The sequence below is a fragment of the Dermacentor andersoni genome, chromosome 1 (assembly GCF_023375885.2).
Source record: "Dermacentor andersoni chromosome 1, qqDerAnde1_hic_scaffold, whole genome shotgun sequence".
Lineage (NCBI taxonomy): Eukaryota > Metazoa > Arthropoda > Arachnida > Ixodida > Ixodidae > Dermacentor > Dermacentor andersoni.
Window position 1 is genome coordinate 279645105 of NC_092814.1, and position 21048 is coordinate 279666152.

The 21048-nt window shown below is 44.3% G+C and overlaps 1 protein-coding gene across 7 annotated transcripts in view; it reads right to left on the reverse strand.

Annotated features, from left to right (window-relative positions):
* The window catches only part of LOC126547685 (guanine nucleotide-releasing factor 2-like), a 143197-nt gene that overhangs the window by 11286 nt on the left and 110863 nt on the right, over nt 1-21048 (reverse strand). For all 7 annotated transcript variants that reach the window (XR_008609136.2, XR_008609135.2, XM_055063200.2 and 4 more), the window contains 3 exons: nt 17820-17914; nt 12271-12451; nt 12069-12166 (listed from right to left, as the gene is read on the reverse strand). Coding sequence is in view for 5 of the 7 variants with exons in the window: in XM_055063200.2 (XP_054919175.1) it covers nt 12069-12166; nt 12271-12451; nt 17820-17914 (374 nt within the window). In the remaining 2 variants the exon portion in view is untranslated. The remainder of the gene's footprint in view (nt 1-12068; nt 12167-12270; nt 12452-17819; nt 17915-21048) is intronic.

A 21048-nucleotide genomic window follows, 5' to 3' on the forward strand; every position in this document is an offset into this window, starting at 1 on the left:
TGCTGTCACTTGGAGATACTCAGATAATTTTTTGCATTCTGCCTAATTACATAATTAGGCTTGATTAATTAATTAATCAACTTCTCAAATATTATAATTAGGTGAAAAGTGTCAATGAGAAAATTGTAGAGCAACATCAAGAACTCTCGATACAGCTTTCTGTTGCTCAATACGTGCTACATAAAAATGTTTTTTTCTAGGGTGAAAGAAACCCATGGGTAGTGGGCAGAGGGAGGCAGAGGACGCAGGGGGATTACATGCGCGCCTATTCGCTATCTCCCTCCAGGCACATGTGCCCTGCCCACCTTTGCGGTGACCCTTTGTAGCAATTGCTACGAATGGGTGGATGTCTGATTTTCCCTTAATTATTTACTTCTCTCCACCTTGCAGGTTTCCGCAGAACTATTACGCCACCTCACCCCTCCAGCGCTTGCTTGATTATGTTATTGTACGCTTGTCCCTTCCCCACCCCCTAGCAGGAATTGTCAGCTCTCATGTTTCTCTGAGCTTTCCGAGTTGCTGCACGCCTCGCAGACTCTGCAAGTTGTTACGCGACAAATAGTGCAATGCTGTCTCCTGCACACTGCGCCCTGGCGTGTGCGCTTCAATGGCATTTTTGCTGCTCGAACTTTTCATGTCTGGAAGGATGCTTGCAAATAACATCTTCCTTGGCCGACATTTTATAGTTACTTTTGCTAGGTTTGCCAGCCATACAGGCTCCAAGTGCATGCTTCAAATGACCAAAAACAGTGCTAAATCAGAACCGTGTCATGAAATTACTTCGTTATATTGCGAAAAACAGTGCACAGTTTTAAATGGAACTAAGATCGGTAAATAAAAACAGTTTGCTACATCACAAGTTTCTCTAAATTGAGGTTCATCATATTGAGGTTTGAGTAGACAAGCTTAGAGCCCGCAAACACCATCACAAGCCAATAAGCCACTACTGCTACTGGTATTGCTTTATATCTTTGCTAGCATAACAGTGATGGGTAACTTTGGTGACACAATATACTTTTTCACTCTTGAAAATTGGCTGATTGTACCTTTACTTTGCAGTCACAATTGAAAAATGCATCGCGATGATATACCGCTTCAAGTGCTGCCAACATTGAAAGTATGCCATCCGGCCACTTAATATTTTGATAGCTGTAAGCATAGAGTTTCCTACAATTACTAGAGGGAACTGTGGCACTAGTGCCTATGAGAGGGCAGTTCCGTCAGCATGGGAATGATGGGTGGTACATGAATTTGCCCAAATTTCGTCCTTCTAGTTTAAATGGCTTCGTGACTTTGCAAAGTGATAATTTTTAAGAAAGTACTGTGTTATAAATGGCTAAATAAACATCATTAAAAGAGTCTGATGGCAGGATTTGAACACAGGTACTCTAGCACAGATGTGCAACATTGAAAACATTACGCCACAGAGGCATTGACAAGCGGAACCATTGCAATTAGCAGCGATTACGCATTTTTGCATAATACCTTCTACATTTAGAAAAGTATAAATTGCTTTGAAAATTAGTCCAATTTAGGCCCAGATAAAGTGTAATAAAAGAAGCTACAAGAATGTCTGAAGCCCCAAGCATGTAGTTCAGACAAAGCCATGCACAAGCCATCATACCCATGGTGGCTGAATTATCACAGTGTCAGAGTTTCTTCGAGTAATTGTAGGAAACTCTATGGCTGAAAGGGCTCTAGACACATTCGTTTCTTGACTTGACAGCTTCACGGCGTGAATATTTGGTGCCAACATCTAGCGAAGAAAGACAGGGCGGAGAGTACCTTGCAACGCCACGAAGAAGAAAGGAATCGGGAAGGAAGAAATCAGGAGGAAGGAATCAGGAAAGGAAGAAAGGAAGAAGAAAGAAATCACTTTCGCAGGGCGAAAGTGAGTGCCTAGTGTCAAGAGTGTACTGTCAATCGCATACTTCGATGGGCTCGCAAATTTTGGAAAAGTGAAACTATCTCTGAAAGTCCTGGATGCCAACTGGGAATTACCGCACCAGCTGCGTAGTCAGTGCACTGTGTTGTGTGCCCCACGCTGCTTAACATGATGGACTTCGTTCGCATCGCAGGGTGCTAGCAGTTCCCTGTGACCCTGTAGCTGTATCGCTGGTTTCACAACAATATGGGCCAGCAATGTAGAAAGCGGATGCAAAAGACCATCACACTGGAACAGAAGGAGGCTGCTGTTGTGTTGGGTGCTAAGAAGTCATGTATGGCACGCACCGGAGAACCTTTTGCTGTTGTTTTATGAAAAGTTCATTGCATATTCAGCTGCGTAGCGGTTTGGCGGGCCACAGAGCTATAGTGTTCTCTGCATGTTTAAAGTTGTGCACACTATCGGGCATATACTGCAGTAAAAGGTAATAATCAATACAAAGAAGTAATTTTGGCTCTCTCTTCAATTCTGTTACAACGAGGTTCGAGCGTATTAATAAAGAAAAATTCAGTGTATCGGTGGAAATCTTTTGCTTCGAGGTCTTGCCAGGCTATTAGGAAAAAGTTTAAGCAAACTAGGTGAAGTTCCCAAATAATGCCAAGCACATTAAAACATGTCCGACAGTTGGTTTCGAACCCAGTTTCCTCAGCACAGCAGCCTAATGCTCTACCCATTAGACCATGGAATATCCAGTGACTCGAGTTGGTGTGAAAGAGGTTAGATATGGACAGACATACCACAAATTGGGCGAAGGTCCTAAAGAATACTAAACAAATTACTAAACAAGACTGAAGGACTAACAGTACTGACTATATCCGTGGCTATGGTTGCTCTGTGACTTCCAGGATGATGACGACGGAGTGCTTTAAGGTTTGGTTTCAGTTTTACTAATGAAGCAGCATCAGCAGAATGAGGCTTTCGTTCTCATGCTTCATTTGGTGCAAGCTCAGTGCAATTTTCCACTAACAGACTGCTCTCGGCACAATTTGGTGCAATTGGTACAGCTATTCCATCACTGCAGTTCCTCACAGCCATTCAAGTATTCTTGTGTACTTGGCTCTGGTTAACTCATGACACAAGAAAATCACATGTGCACAAAACAGTTCACAAGAGACGATGGATGATTTGTTGCCAGGCATCAGTGAGCAGCCAGCCATTCAACTTCATGTTTGCAGTTATCATAGAGCAGTAGAATGGACTGGAGCAGGCTTTCTGTAGAGCTTAAAAGTTACTTCAATGACTGCTTGGTTTGTCGGCTGTAACACAGACATATGTTGGCTGCAGAAACTCCGTTGTGACTGCCTCACCTTAAATATCAAGTTTGCTGTTACCCGGCCCAACTGTACACATTAAACAAATCTTTTCAATTTTGCTTTGCCATATAGCCAACAAGAGCATGGATGTACTCTTTAGAAAGTATCGCCACCATCCATGCTGCCTTCTTTATTGACATCTTTTAGCAGTCATGCATTTTGGGAGCACCCAGACTTGAGTGCTTCACCGATAATGAGAAGAAGCAGCTCCTCATGGTTAATGCATTATAGTATATGCGTGTCCTTTCGGTGTGTATGCATTGGCCGGGTAGCACCTTATAAAAGCTTCGTGGAGGTTAAGATGTCTTGCTTGAGAATTTTTTCTTGCAGGTCGATGAGCTGGTAATTGCGTCAGCTGTCCACACTGTTACGATCGGCCTGCGGGGGCAGTGACCTTCGAACCTCTCCTGCTTTCCTGAGGCTAATCGCTTCAGCTTTCAGAAGTTAACAGTACGTCCCACCAGCATCGTCCATACAGCGATGAGGCCCGACATTGACTGTCATGCGCAAACAAAAGAGCTCACTTAGAGGCGAGAACAACCGCCACCCTGCGTGGAAGCGGTAACGACTGCGAAGGCGAGTCTCCTGACACTGACAAACTGACCGTCACGGAGAGCCCACTAACTGATGCAAGGGGCCAACGCCGAGGGCTTCTGTGGGAACTGCATCGACTTCAGGTTCCCGAATTGCCACGTGGTTGCTTCATATGAGGGGGCGATCGTGCAACATTGGAGACAGAGTCCGGTGGAACGGTGCGATGTCATGGGTGAGATATTGCGAACAATTCGACGATTACGATTGGCCGTGACATGGCCTAGTCACTTAGAGAAGACGACTGTTTTAAAAGCGGACTCTTTCGGTCCCTCTGGTTTGCTTGCCCCAAAAGATGTAGTCTGTTCTGACATGTAGCTCATGCTACGAGAAAGATGTACTGCACTCCGTGCTCTGGCCAGTACGAGGATCCTTTGTTCTGTAAATAAAATTGCCTCTTTTATGTAAATAAACCCCTGCCCTATTTCCCCAACCTCTCGACCTCATACTCATCACTAAAGGAGCAACCCTCATCAAGAAGGCTTGGACGACGACGTGGGGATGCTAAGCATTTATATGACGTGCTGGTAACGTACGCCAGCTACCTGTTACGGGATGCACTGGTGGCGTAGGCTAGAGAGCGACTCTCAGTTGACGCCAGATCCCGAGATCATGACTCCTGAATCCAACAATACCCACTGCATCAACACTGGCATTCTTGTCATGTATGGGCTGGAGAACAAATTACTTCCTTTTGAATCGGTGAAATCAGCAGTTGCTGCAACTGAAGTGAGTGTAGACCGTTTGCAAGGCCAGTGGATCTGCCTTCCCTATCATCACTGACGTAGTCACTGGAAGACTGGCTCCTCTGACATTCCAGAGCCACACCACAAGTGCTTGGGAACTTTGAGGCTCGAATTTGCTTTTGCTGGCTAAGGAAGCACTGTGGAAATTCATCTAGGACTTTCTGCTTGTTTTTTACCACTTTAGAAAGTGTTGACAAAGGGTGTGAGGATCGAGGTGCCTTCCCTCGCTTCGTCTTCCAGCTCGTGCGTTGTGCTTAGCTCGATCTCCGGGAACCGTCGCTGCAACGGCAACATGGCAGACACGGCTAGCCCGTTGGAGCTAATTTCCCGCACAAACCATGCTTCTCCCTCCCGAAGCGAGTTCGTTATATTGCACCTTTGCTCAAACGACTTATCATTCTTGCGCTTGGTGGAACGCTTCCTGGTTAGCTCTAGCGCAGCGGGCGAACATACTCGATCGGTCTTGTGGCGAGCCTTTGCCCGTAAGCACCATGACTGTCACACTATGCTATATCTGAGGTGAATAAACCCATGTTTGTTGGCGATCCGACTCTGCAGCCTTCTCTGCGCCGTATTGGAGAGTTGACAAACCCTGCCGTAGCACCTTTTTGTATTGCGGAGTGGAAGAGCGTCGTGTCCTTACCTGACCGTTGCTCGTAGGGTGAGCCTTGTGCAAACCCATCCCCACAAGGGATGCTGAATTCTTTAGGGGCACTTCTAGTCATGCCTCCTTTCTCCTATTCCATTTATTAGGGCAATCTTTCTCTCTAGCATCAGTGACTTGCATTGCTAGGGTGCTGCCATCCTCATGCCACTTATGAAGTTGTGAGCACCACACTATCCATGATCAATTTGGGCATCATACGCAAAGCACAGGGTGCAAAGTGAACCAGTGGAAATCATGCATTCAATAGTCAATGACGTTTGCTGCACAAAGTGAGGCAAATGAACCTTGTTATTTTGCACAGACTGCCTGTACATACGTCCTCTCCTATCGGCCTGTATGTCTTATGCGACATGTTACAGGCTTGCTTGATGCCATTATTAAGAAGCCGCTACTCTGAAGGTACATACAGTGCAAACAGACAGAGGTGGAGCAAGGAACAAGGCAGGACGATGCCCTGTATTGTCTTGTTCCTTGCTCTGTCTCCGCCTGCTCATGCTGTACGTACCTACAATGTCACACCAACTAGCCCAAAGAAACATGTCAATCGCCACTCTGCTGGGCTTTGGTTTGACATTCAGTGGAGGCGTATGCTTTGCAGCAGGTGCAGCAGCCTCATTCAGAGCTTGTATAACGTCTCGGTGGCACTTTCCTTCAACTCTCAGTCAAGATTTTGAGATATCTGCAGTTCGGCTGGAAAATCCTTTAAGATAAGAGAGTAATAAATGCAGTCGGGAACTCAATATTGCAGAAATGTCAACTTATACAATATTCCGATATGCGAGTGCTAGTTGACGAGGCTGTGTGTGTGTGTGTGCGTGCGTGCGTGCGTGCGTGCGTGCGTGTGTGTGTGTGTGTGTGTGTGTGTACACAAAAACACCGGACCTGCAAAATTAGAAGTGGATAAATTCAGCTCAACTTGACAGACCAGTGTTTCTTATATTGTGGTTCGCAGAACCCCTGAGACCACTGAGAAAGTTCAAGTGGGCCTGCAGCAACTGATCTAGAGACACACCACTCATGAGCACAGCCTATTAAATGAGTGTTAAGGGGCCCACCAGGTTTGACCATTTTAAACAGAGAAGTGCAGTGTATACAACGTGCGCTGATGATTGTGTCTGCAAAATATTACATCACTGCGTGCCTCAAAAACAGCTGAAATTTCAAACCAAACGCTGCGAGCCTTCTTCTCAAGGGAGGCGTGCTCCCAGTCGGAGAGTCGAGGTCAGACGCACAAGTGTGCCTACGTAATTCGCATTGCTGAAACGCTACTCACCATGACACGTGACTTCGAGAATTATTCAAGGCGACAGCAGGTATTTGTTTGATCTGTTGCTTCACTTGATGGCTTAAGGCTTAGAGAAATAATAAAATCTATAAACCAAATGTCTGCAAGTCTTTGTTTTACTCCGTGACATAGCAAGACGGATATACTTCCATTTCGTCAGCTTGTTACAATGTCTTGCAGTCGTGCGTGCAGAGAAAGAAACTGTCTGCTATTTTCTACAGGGTCTGCCTCAGTGCTCATGTGTCACTGACTTATCGTAAGTCAGGTGTTCTCTTGCACAGTGCGTGAAACGAGACAAACACAACAACTCACAGGCTCACGCACGAGGCCGTCATTGGAAGTGTGCTGCACAGCAAAAATGCAATGAAAAAAAAAAAATAAAGAATGATGGCAGGGCTTGTGACATATACAGTCAAATCTCGATTAAAGAATCATGTGGGACTGCCAAAAAACATTTATTATTCTGAATGGTTGTTATAGTGAAAGCCAAAAAATTAACGATTTCGCCCATCAACCCATCAGTTCATAAGTTTTCACCGCTTGAGCTATCTACTAAAACGTCGCTGTTGGCTCTCGGCCGGCACTGTTGCTATTTTCCATATATTCTGCTGCCACACACCACCGAAGCACCGTATAGTAAGAGCGAAACATGCAAAGCAGATGCTGAGAGCTACTGACAAAAATGAAGCTCTAGGTCGTTTCCGAAGTGCAATGTTTCTTGTTTGTTTGTTTTCACATTCCTTGCTGTGGGCACTGCAACTATCTCACTCGAGGTGGACACCTGAACTATTTCAAAGCGCATAAATGACACCGTCCGGAAAGTGTAAAGTGCGACCATGTGGCATCCCCGCGTTACATTTCTCGGCATGCATAGCTAGTTCGTTCGCAGAAATAAGCGCGAAACAAAGACGCGTGTGCAGAAAGAAGGGCAAAAGAAGGAAGAGACGTGTCTCCGTTGCTAGACGACACTTGCCTGGGCCATTGCCTGCAATGCCTGGGCAGAGCATGTGCTTGCAAAACCCGATGCGTTGTCACCTCCGTAAAAGATTAAAAAAAAAAAAATATCTCCCATATTTTTTTTATTGAGCACAGTCTCAGGTTTTCCGAACTCGTGGGCCGTAGGGTCCACTTTCCGCGCCTTGTTGCCTGCTAGCCCACTATGTTTCGACTGCTGTGTAAGGTACACGGAAATGTAAGAAATCGTCAGATTTCGGAATATTAGTTCGTAGTCCTGAGGCATTGTCAACATGATATGGAAACTGAATAATGATCGTTATCTTGAAGTTCATAGCACTGAAATATTTTTACATTAACGCTGTAAGAAGTCAGCTAGAGATTTCTGAAAAGTTTATTAATGTGGCATTTGTAGTAACGAGATTTCACTGTAGTACATAACATGATCCTCTGGCTCTGGAATGGGAGAACACAGGCAAGAAATTTCGCTTGCGGAGGCTAGACGGGGGAAAGTAGAGAGCGTGTCTGTGTTGGCAGTGAAGCTTGCCTCCTGAAATCATGTACTTGCGACAACTCAAATATTTCCATCTCTGCTATTAATGAACCAATTTGAAAAATTCTTGCTGTAAAACGCTGCCACAGGATGCGTAACAATTTTCAGCATACAACCAAAATTTGCTATGTGATCTGGTGAAGGACCCCTTGACTCTTTCCCTACCACGCCCATTGGGCATAGTTAACCCGCTAACAGAGGAGAACTATATTTTTGTTTTCTAAGAAGTTCCCTTTTTACCCCCAGGCAGTGATTTTCGAATGCACTCCGAAGCTTTCGCAATCATCAAAATAGAAAGGAAAAATGGCCGACCACTATCAATGGTTTGAAACGCCGCTTCCAAGACCTTCTGCGCTGTTCACGGACACTCTGCGCCACAGGATGCGAAAGAGAACTGGGGCCGTATTCTGTAACGGTTCGCTTTGGAACCGGTTCGGTCTGGCTGTTACGTCAAGGTGATGCCACTCGGAGAAAGAGTGTAATGTCGCGGCTCGAGGGAGACCAATGAACGTGCGGCGTTCTGTCGCATATCATCATTTTTGTTTGTACTTTGGGGACGATATAGTAATTGAAGCATGTTGCTAGTTGGGAAAAAGAAATATATTGGTTTGTATACAACACTTGCATATTTAATTTCCGGTAATAACTGAGCTTTTGACGCAGACAGCTAGTGGTTTAATTTGATCTGCGTTGCTTTATTTTTATTTTTTTGTCGCTAGCTGGTGCACCATACGTTAAGCAATCAAAGCGGTTCTCTGTGTGTAGACCGCGGCTCTAATAGGATTTCGTTTAGCTGCGGCTCAGCTTTTTAGGGTGGACGATTGCAATGAGAGTTCCGTCCATGCATCCCTCAACTTCGAGAGTCTTGCTGCGGTCAAGGAAACGTTCTTGACTGCGGCTTTCTCCTGCAGTGTGGAGAGAAATCTCACACTCCTTTTTCTTTTCCCTCAACCGTAATAGCTTCTACATCCCAGACGCACTGCCAAAAACAACAAGTAGCAAAAAAAAAAAGAGAAAAGATAAAGAAAGAAACCTAGCACGCACAGCACTTACGTCGCAGTGTCAACACTACTAAATCCTGTGGTCCGCGATATTCTAGCTTACCACAAATCCATCGCATTCTGTTTTTGAGGCGCCTAAACTGCCTTCGCAACTCGCCTTCGTACGTGTCGCATCGTTACCTCTCGTCACATCACTGTCTTAGGCCAACTCTCGCCAGCAACACAACCAAAGAAGCCACTATCGGCATCCCTCTCATTGCGCCGGCCAGTGCGAGACTAGCAGACGGCCACGGTTGCCGTAGCAACCCTCAAGATCATGCTCGCCATCGCGCGCGACTCTGAAGTGAACCACTTCTCCGCGGTTCCTCTCGTAGCAAACAACGGGTTCCTTTCCAGATGATTGACAACCTGTGTGACGACAACAAAATTTGTTGTCACGCCCACCAAAGATGACGACAATGAAACGTGTTGGCCTCAACCTATTGGGCCCTTTCCCTACCTCCAGAGCAAGAAATAAGTTGTTAGGATGGATAGTTGGGTGTGTTGGTTAAGCATGATCTGAAGTGAAGGTGCGACAACTGTGGACAAAGAGAGAACACACACACACACAGGGTGCCTGGCGCGACAATGACGGTGGACGAAAAGGGAACACACACAGAGAAGGCGCCCTGTGTATGTGTGTTCCCTCTTTGTCCACCGTCGTTGTCGCGCCTTCACTTCAGATCAAGAAATAAGTAGTGCTCACGGAATGAAACGCGTCAATTTAGGGCTAAGTAGTGCGCATACTTTCGTTTCAACCGGCTGCAGTTCGTGTCACATCGACGTAATTTTGGCGCGAACGCTTACACCGGAGTCCTCGTCACGTTTGGTGACCAAATTCCTAGCGACATGACATGGTGCTCTCGCATAGTTTGCACATATGTAGGGTTCTACTAAATGCTCCGTGTCCTATTTCATTCCGTGAGCACTGTACATCGCTGTTGCAATGGATTATTCAATCCGCTATGCCATCACGTGAGCCATCCAGACCAGTTGTGCTACCGACGTTGCAAACTTCCTGCTCCAAGACGTCATCTTACACAATGAAGCTTCTCACCAGCTTCTAAAAGACAAGGGCTGCTGCTACTTTTTATCTCGGGTTATTGAAGATCTACTTCGTTCTTGTGCCACGAAACACAAGTTCACAACAGCATACCACCCTCAAACGAACGGCCTCACTGAACGCCTGAACTGAACACTTACAGATATGCTCTCGATGCATGTCTCCTCAGATATTGTGACTGGGACGCGGCGTTTCCATTTGTGACGTTCGCGCACAATTCGTCATGTCACGACACCACTCTTTACTTCCCCTTCGATCTCCTCTTTGGTCATGACCCAACATTGCCTTTCGACACGCTCCTGCCAACTGCTTTTGAGTCCCCGTCTGAGTACGCTCACGACGCTATAGCTACAGCCACCCAGGCACGTCAGGTTTCCCACCGTCGCCTCTGAGTGGCAGGCAAGACAGAAGTCTTTTTATGACAACCATCATCGTGATGTCCAGTTCTCTGCCGGCGACCTCATCCTCCTTGTACTCCTTTAGGGCGTGTGGGCCTATCGGAAAAACTGCTCTCCCGGTATTCTGGCCCTTACCAAGTTGCCCGACAGCTCAGTGATGTGACTTATGAAGTAGCTCCAGCCGATGCTTCCCTGTCGTCTACGTCAACTGATATCGTCCACATGGGTCATCTCAAGCCATATCATGCGGCCGCCATCTAGAAGGCACCGGGTGCTTTCGCTGCCGGAGGTTATGTTGTAGTGCCACGAGAGGGACAAAGAGGACGATCACTAACAAGACGAAAGAGACGACGTAGTGGGGCTAACCTTACGTTCGGCCATACTGGTTGTACTGGCCATATCTTCTGCAGAGTAAACACGGTCTTATTTAACTTTATATCTCTGCCTGTTTCAATATTTTTTTTTATGACATACATCTCGTTAATAAAACTTTTATGCGCGAAAAGTACATTCATTCTGCTTTTTGTTTATGTATTACATAAACTGCTGAGTGCAGTAGTTCCTTCAGAAAAGAAAAAAAAAAAAACATCTGGCATAACCTAAAAAATAACGCCTATTTTCCCCATGGTAGGGAAAGAGTTACAAAACTAAATTATTGTGTTTTACATGTCAGAACCACGGTTTGATTAGGAGGCATGCCGTAGCGGGTGACTCCGGGTTAATTTTCACCACCTGGAGTTCTTTAACATGACCTAATGCACGGTACACAAGCGTTTTTGCATTTGACCCCCATCAAGATGTGGCCGTGGTGGCTGGGATTGCATCCCACACCCTTGGACTAAGCAGCGCAATGCCAAAGCCACTATGCCACCACAGCGAGTTAAAAGAGTGTGGGTAAAAGAGCGGGTTAAAAGGCACGGTGACATTGGTGAGGCATTTACAACACTGTATGACTGTAAAGCTGCATTCTCCATACTGATACAGATTAAATCAAAGGCAAAAAGAAGGGTTCACCACAGTTGCCACATTGATTGCTTTCAAGTGAACACGATGAAAGCACATTTTCACAGACTGCTTAAGTATACAAATGAGTTCGTACATAAACCTGGCAGCTGCAAGTATTACTAAGTGTTTTTGATTTTTGGGACCTTGTTTCACATGTTATTTCTACACTTTGTACAGAACTGAAAGGGGTTCAAGATGACTAGCAAGTGCTGCCGAGACATCCTTGACAGCTAAATGTTTCAGAACCATAGCAACAGACAAACGCCTTGATAGCACTACTATCAGAATTAATGAACACTGCAACATGCATGGATTCCAAAATGAAAGCATGCACACATGCATAAGCAAAGAAAGATGAAACGCAGTGGTAAATGTGCTAGTAGGCAAACGAAGCACGAATTAAACACATGGTGCTTAGAAATACTAGAATGAGACCATTAACTACACAGCAAATGTTCTTTGTAGCTTATGTAATTTTATAAAACACTAGCTATTTCTCTGTACTTACATGTAAGGAATACATGGTGGTGTTGTCTCTGCCAGAGCCTGCCTGTATGCACGAAAAGACGATGAGCTATCTATCAAGGCGCAGTACTCCTTGAGGCCCTGGAGTAAAACACAAAAGGTGTGCATAAAGTGACATCTTGATATAGTGGGATAGGAAAAACAGCAGAACAGCACGAAGTAACAGTGTCAAATGCTATGCTTACCTCAGTGATGTTCTTCTGCCACTCGAGACGGCGTATTGGTGCAGAATCCAGTGCTGACAGGATCGCCAGATAAGAATTAAAGTTGTTGATCTTGCGAAGGTGCTTCATAATTTTGATAAACTTCACCACCACTCGCTCGCGATCTTTCGCGTCACACTGCTTCAAGATGCAGGAACGTGCCCTGGCAGGAAGAGAATAAGGTGAAATGAAAAAATAAAGAGAAAATATGCAGCAAAGCAGCTGGCGCAGCAATAGTAAAATGTGTGTGATGCATGCCTTGAATACAGCTAGTTCATTAGCACAGTAATTTGGAAGTGGTGTACTTGAACAGCGACATGGCAGTGGGCAGGCACGTACCCAAGGGGGGGCCCGGGGGGGCCCGGGCCCCCCCCGAAATCAAGTGGCATACCCCCCCCCCCCTCCCCACCCACGCCACCACTCCTCACACATTCCTAAAGCACCGCCAGATCAATGTTGAGACTTGGCAGCTGTTCATCGGTCAGCATTATGCTGCCTTTTTCACTCCTTTTAGATCGCGGTAGTTATCGGCATCTCTTGTAATGTGAAGGTCCGTTTTCTCATAGATTCCGCACGCGCGCGATTAACTCGAGATGCGTTCATTTGGCACTATCTATTCAAACGTCACGCGCATAGCTGTTGCTTTTGTTAGTTCAACCTTCTTTGTTTAGGCTGATCCTGGGACCAGGAGAAGGATGCGGCTGTTACTCAGCTGGTCTGTACTCTCATAGAACGAGTTGCGGCCGGAAAAAAACGCCAGTTGCGTTTAACTTATCCCTTTGCTTCATTATTTCCTTGAGTTACGGCTCGCCGCGACGCTGGCAGATGCGCCGGAAGCGCTGCCCGGAACCATATACACGTGATATGGGTTAGATAAGGTGGGAAATTAAATAATGTGAAAGAGCGTCCATCATGAAACCCTGCAATAACCCTTAAACCCATAAGCAAGATGACTGTCGCCCGTTACCTCGTCTGTTTTTCCCTAATTGTATAGCACTTTTCGTGCAAAATTGGCAACTGGAAACAAAAATCGCAAGGAGTTGAGAAATTAAGCGATCTACTAAGGGAGAGAGCCAAGGCAACAACCAAACTGTGAGCAAAAGCGAATAATAAAAAAGTTAACCGTTGTTTATGAGAATATTTATGGATCAACATCTTTTTATTTAAAAAGGAAATAGAGAAAACGCCGCCGGAAGTGGAGAACAATTGCTTGTTTTGAATGACGCTTCTACAGTTATCGGTCGAACCGCCTCACGTAGCCGCTTCTCCGCTGTGCTTATGTGGGTGTTTTTCTAACCTTTCGCGGTGAGCGCAGTACGTCTAGAATCGCAGAGTCCTGCGCTCTACGCGGTTGTATGGGACTGGCGGCCGCACAGCGTTATGCAATTCGCGGAACTGTCAAAACTGATCAACAAGGCGAAAATAACTGATATTCGAAACTATAACATGAGAAAGACTGAAGAAGCCGTAAAAAATGAACGCAGCCTGAAATCAGTAAAAAAGAAACCTGGCATAGGACAAACCATGATGTATGCACTAAAAGATAAGAAGGATAATATCATCAGCAATCTCGAAGATATAGTAAAAGCAGCGGAAAAATTCTAAGCTGACCTGTATACAGTACCCAGAGGAGTCACGATACCTCACTTAGACACAGTAATGAACAGGATACAGAAACTCTCCTATAACTAGCGATGAGGTCAGAAGGGCCCTGCAAGACATGAAACGATGAAGAGCGGGAGGAGAAGGTGGAATAACAGTCGATTTAATCAAAGATGGAGGAGACATAATGCTTGGAAAACTGGCGGCTCTTTATACGAAGTGTCTATCGACTGCAAGGGTCCCAGAAAACTGGAAGAATGCAGACATTCTATTAATCTACAAAAAAGGAGACGTTAAAGAATTGAAAAATTATGGGACCATTAGCTTGCTCCCAGTATTATATAAAATATTTACCAAAATAATGTCCAATAGAATAAGGGCAACACTGGATTTTGTCAACCAAAGGACCAGGCTGGCTTCAGGAAGAGATACTTTACAATGGATCACATCCATGTCATCAATCAGGTTATCGCGAAATCTGCAGAGTACAATAAGCCTATCTATGTGGCTTATATAGATTACAAAAAGGCATTTGATTCAGTAGAGATTCCAGCAATCGTAGAGGCACTACGTAATCAAGGAGTACAGAACGGTAACGTAAAAAGCTTGGAAAATATTGCTACATGCGTGTGGTATTTGTTTGTTTGAACGAGGCGCGTAGGCGCCATCACTCCAGAAAAGAGGAGGAAGAACGAACTGGGCTCGCCCTGTGAATCTAACCGGTCAGCGCTGCAACCGTTGTTGTAAATATAATCTGTAAATAGTTTCTCGTCTTACTGACTCGTCCTTCGCGTAAGAATATCTACAGAGGTTCTACAGCTACCTTAATTCTACACAAGAAAAGCAGGGAGATACCTATAGAGAAAGGGGTCAGACAGGGAGACACAATTTCTCAAAAGCTATTCACTGCTTGCTTAGAATTCAAGCTATTAAACTGGGAAGGTTTAGGAGTGAAGATCGACGGCAAATATCTCAGCAACCTTCGGTTTGCCGATGACATTGTTCTATTCAGCAACAATGCAGACGAGTTACAACAAATGATTGGCGACCTTAACAAAGAGAGTGTGAGAGTGGAGTTGAATATTAATATGCAGAAGATTAAGATAATGGTAAATAGCCGGGCAAAGGAACAAGAGATCAGGATTGCCAGTCGGCCACAAGAGACTGTGAAGGAGTACGTTTACCTAGGTCAATTAATCACAGGGAACCCTGATCGTGAGAAGGAAATTCACAGAAGAATAGAAATAGGTTGGATCGCATACGGCAGACATTGCCAGCTCCTGACTGGAAGCTTACCATTATTATTGAAAAGTAAGGTGTGCAATCAGTGCTTTTTGCCAGTGCTGACATATGGGGCAGAGACTTCAGAGCAAGTTAAGGACCGCGCAAAGAGCGATCGAACGAAGATTGCTAGGCATAACGTTGAGAGAGAAAAAGAGCACTTTGGATCAGAGAGCGAACGGGTATACACAATATTCTAATTGACATCAAGAGGAAAAAAATGTTGCTGTGCAGGTCATGTAATGCGCCGGTTAGATAACCGTTGGACCATTAGGGTTACAGAATGGGTACCAAGAGAAGGGAAACGCGATCGAGGACGACAAAACACTAGGTGGAGCGATGAAATTAGGAAATTCGCGGGCGCTAGTTGGAATCCAGGACAGGGGTAATTGGAGATCGCAGGGAGAGAGGCCTTCGTCCTGCAGTGGACAAAGAACAGGCTGATGATGATGATGATGATGATGATGATGATGATGATGATGGAGGTGGTGGGCCCCCCCCAAAAAAAAATCCTGGGTACGTGCCTGGCAGTGGGATAGCATTTTGCCAACAACTGACATCAGAGTGCGGTAAAAAAATGTAACTGGTGAGTAACTTGGTAAACTCACATAAGTCCTTTTTAGGCACCCTTGCCTTACTTCTATGGTGTTATTTTTATAGGTGTAACATATAAATATGAGGGTTGTGCTGAAGATAATGCATATGTAGCCAAAATTGACTGAAGTTATTCAAACAGCCCACGTTCCCTTAGCAATCCCCTGTTTATAATAATGACTTAGAATCTGGTAATTTTCTGTGGTTAATAAATGTAGAGCAGTTGCACTTTTCTGTCAACATTTTTGTGGAGGACAGGGTGCAGTTTGTCCAATGAATACAGAAAGCTGCAGAATGTTCATGAAAATGACAGAATTGATAAGCGTACATGAACATATCAATATGTCTAAAGAACAGTGAACCAATAATGAAGGTTAAGCAGCACTAACAGGCCATAAACTGCAGCCACACATTGAAAAGACTAGCTTATTGGGCAAACATGTAGCTGACAAATCCGCCAGGTCTACTTGTTGATTATTGATCGAAAATAATTTTTTCGATGATAGACTGAAAAAAGTATGACATTTGATTCCTTAAAAAAATTCCATCATTACCACAGCACATACACATTTTAGAAACAAAAACATCAAGAGCAACGGAGCCACAGGCTAAAAATTACAATTACATAAGCAGGACTTTTATAGGCACTACGTCACAGTCCCACTGATGTGTATTGCCTTAACCAAAACAGTGGTAATATTGTAATATCAACAATACAGATATAAACTGAGACCAACAAAGTAATCACAGCTCTAAAAGCACCACTTCAATACTTAAAAAAATGGCTTAGAAGAACTTTCCGTGGACCTAGTTGGTGCATACTTGACAAATATTTTTAAAGCGCATACAAGAGACACGGCACCAGAGGAAGATCATACACAGGACCATCACCTGTCCTATATATGACCTTCTTTTTGTGCCGTGTCTCTTGTTTGCGCTTTAAAAATATTTGACATGCAAAAAGATGACTGGCTTATGATGTCGAATTTTTTTTTTGATGGAGAATGATTCTATTATTTGCTACACTAATAGGTTCTCGTGCTTATATACTACTAGTATGCTGCATAACTGCTGCTTGCATATGCAGCCCAAATGTGTAGCTACATGCCAGCAGGTGGTCACTCCAACATAATATACACACGTGTGATCAGATTTCTAGTCATGTGGTTCGATTATTTGCAGTTTTCTTTAACTGTAGTGAAAATTTATTGCAGGCTAGTGCTGTGCTGAAGATCAAATAAGTTGCATACCTTTTTTAGCCACTGACATACCTTGTGAATTCAGAACACTACTGTGGTCTTCCTATGTGGATTAGCAATGGTTAGCTACTTTCCAGCCCGTTCCAATTTTCAGGCTCTTACAAAGTTAGCACGAATTACCTTCACACACACACCACTAAAGAAGGAAATCTGGATGCCCGCTGGCATTTTCAGTGTAGCTCAGATGAACAAGATATAGTAATCACATTTTTCATGAGGTTGATTTGCATAACCTGATAACTTATTAATAATTTCAGTTGGGAAATGGTGCTTTCAGCACATGTGAGCTAAACCTCAAGAAGTTAGGTGCAGCTTGCCATCGCAAGGCTTGATGTTGTTACGTCTGTTCCAAATTCAAGTTTTCATAACCGCTTCTGTCACTTTTTTTACCCGGTACCAACCACTAAATGGAAGGCATGTAAACATCAGTGTATGAAGTTCCTGAGAAGTCTAAAAACAGCCCCGAGAGCTGCACAAACACTTCGTCATTTTACCTTATGGCTGTAGGAACAGGGCAGCCAGTCTAGTCAGGCCAGGTTGTATCACTTGCACGCAAAGGCAGACATGTAATGCACTCAACTGACACACTGTTTACAACCTTAAAAGTGCCTTGGATAAATGAGCCAAAGGTTGTTTCATCCGGCTTGGGTTGGTGAAATAACTTGTGATTTATACAAAATTCCTTGGTAACGAAGCTGCCCAGGCCATGAAAGGCTTGGTTACAGTTACACAATGACACACAATTTGTAATTAAACTTATGTGCGTACCACAGAGCACTGAAATGCAACTCTTACCAGTAGGACATTTTGTTGAAGTGCTCGGTGAACTTCGTCAGGTTTGGACTTGAATCTTCATTTTGCTCTTTCGCCCAAATGAGAATCTCGGAGATCTACATAATAATGATACGGTTATTTGGCACATGCTGTTTAGTTCACACTGTGACAACTTATCACTGTGAGTGATGGATTGGCCAACTGAACTGTTTTCTCACATGTGCGAGCAGCAGAATAGCTAAGAGCACATACATTGATTAATGCTTTTGCACCCACACCTTGGTTACAGCATTAGGGTATGGTGGCATAACATAAAACTAAGAGGAAACTGAAGACAACAAAGAACCATATTTACAGTAGAACCTTGTTGATACGATTCTGTTTGGTCCAATTTCCCGGTGCCAATGTTTGTGATAGAGAACACAAAAAATGACCCAATACAGTTATGCTTCTTGTTTACCGCTTGATACGTTCCCAGAAAACACAATCTTTTGGCACCAACGTTCAGTACATTGGCAAACTGCAATCGTAGACAAGTTTTCCAGCTCTTAGGTCCCACATAAACAATAAAAGGAGTGAGGCACGTGCGATCGGGAACAGTAGTCACCTGCCGCAGCAGCTTTCCCGCAGTGCTCGCCTGCTCGTGTCATGTGAAAACACCAGCGCGCATTCCATTTCCTATTCTGCTATCAGCAAATCTCCAAGAAATGTCTTGCGGGTCATTGCACATCATATTCACAGCTATTGCTGCCGACCCTGTCACAATAAGCATTTTCATTGATTTGTTCGACAGCACATGTGGCATAGCGCCGTTGGAAGCGTACTGCATGCTATTAATTGGCGATAACCCAAACGAGCTACGTTCCCTCCCATCTCTTTGAGTGGGACCGATCAAAAGGTCTATTGCTTGCAGAAGTGAAAGCCAGGAATGACTTGGGCACGAAGACAGCTCAGTCATTCATTGCACTTGCAAGACATGCGTTGGCTCGTTCAACAGCTGTGATGATGGCGTTGAGGATGCACAAGTGTTGGCCCCTCAAGAAAAAGCTGAATGTACTTGCAGTCGTTGACCACAATCCAAAGCGAAAGTACATAAATATTGCCGGTGAGCTTGGACTGTCAGTGTCGACTGTTAACATGCAAGGCCAGCTTGGCCAGCGACCTTGGCTTGGCCTACACGACGTGTTGGTGTACACGTGATATTTTGCAAGTGCGAGGCCAACAGCGGGCCAATACGTCTTGACATGCACTGCCTTTCCACATGGTAAATGTTGGAGATAACATGAACGAGTGTGCATGCCCCTTATTGGGGATCATTTGCAGGTGGGATGGGCCAAGAAAGCTGGTGGCTTCAATGCGCACCCAGTGTTCGATGTCAGGTGATCTGGTGAGTTTTGGAGTCGCGACATAGTTGAAATGCTGAAGGAAGGGACAGCCAGGGTTGCCAGGTCCAAAATGTGAAAAGTAGCCAGGAAATCACTAAAAGTAGCCAGAAAAGTAGCCAGTTCATTGCAGGTGCTTAAAAAGGTAGCCAAAAAAGTCGCTATGCTGCTGCTATGGCCAACCACTTAAGAAGGAAACATTGCTGTAGCCGATTATGAGCTGCTCCTTTTGGGATTGTTATGTTTAGAGCCCTTCAACTTATTTAAAATGTGGCTTCGGGGGTCAAGTCAGAACTGGTGGCCCGTATTCATATTCGGAAATTGTTAACCCTGTATAAATGATTAAGTAAATGCAAGTAGTTGTCACTGAACTCTAGTACCAGCGAATATGTCATGTGAACAATTCTTGCTCTTTAGTCATTCGTCAATGTATCCCTGTGCCATATCTAAACTTTGCCTTGGCATATCATATACTAGTCAGGATTTCTTATCACCTAAGAAAAGTGTTTCTTTGGTAGATTTTATAGCCATATATTGATGTGTCCTCACATACATTTACTCAAATTCATCATTGAAATGTAATAAAACTTCCGTTTCCAACTTATAATTTCCTGAGCATTCAACTATAAAAGGAGACGTTCCATGGAATGAAACAAAAGGTGTTCCTGTTGAATGAATTTTGTCGGTTGCAAGGTTGAGCTTGCGTCCTTTCCAAATACACGTGGTGAGGATGGTCGTTGCACATGGTGTGTGTCATAAGAGGCATAGTCCAGCGCATTATACCATTTATTTGTAATATTTTGTCAGGTTTGTTTGTAGTTCTTATAGAAAAATGCTGATTTTAAAAGTAGCCAGAAAGTAGCCAACCCGAAAATTTTCCCGCCACAAGTCTTCAAAAATAGTTAATTCGGTGCAAAGTAGCCAAACCTAGCAACCCTGGGGACAGCATGGAATGCTTGCTTTGGGACAAGCACACAGCCTCCTGCTCCTGGCCCTCCTCATCATGGCAGCTTGTGGTCATAGTGCTGTGTGCATCATCATACATGGTCATTGTGCTATGTGAATCATACCTCATTGTGCATCAGTGTCGACGGCCACTGGATGAACTCTGTTCATGTATCTTTAGGCACGTTACACCATGCTTTAGTTCGTAAGCAGATGTTTGCTGAAATTTACACTGCCCATAAAACTAAGAGCGTTCCTTCATTTAATACATCTAAACCCTGATATAATGAAGTCGGTAAAATCGGCAATTTACTTTGTTATAATGAAATTTGACTTTTTATGCAAAAAGTAGTCACCGATGGATTTTTATTACATAGAAGGCCCAATAAGATTTTCTGAATGATCAAGCAACTGTAAAAAAAATTTCAACAAGAAAAGGAATTTCATTTTCTTCAATTTAGGAGTCGGCTACCAAACATATGGCTTAATGCCGTGTTGACGATATCTTCACATTGGCAATACAAAGTGAAGCCTGCAACACTTTCGCGCACAGTCTGCTACTGCCGTGGCAGATAGGGTCTGGAAACCTTTCTTGTATTTACCCGAGCACCATGTGCATGCATGAGTTGCGAGAGAGACATCTGGGGACTTTCACTTCTCGGAATATGCCTTTCCCTAGATGCTACAGTGCCAAAGAGGAGGACGTGCATTACTGCGTTTGTTCATACCTGAGCCACACTATGCGACAACAGATAAATATTCTGAAATAAGCTCGCTATCCGTTCAGGTTTCATGGCACCGTGTCTAAGCGTTGAGCTCATGATTGAGAGGTCCTTGATTCGAATCGTGGAATTCATAATAAGTATTTTTCCGTTCTTTTTATTTGCATTATGATACCATTTTCCCTTTTGACTACTGCAGTA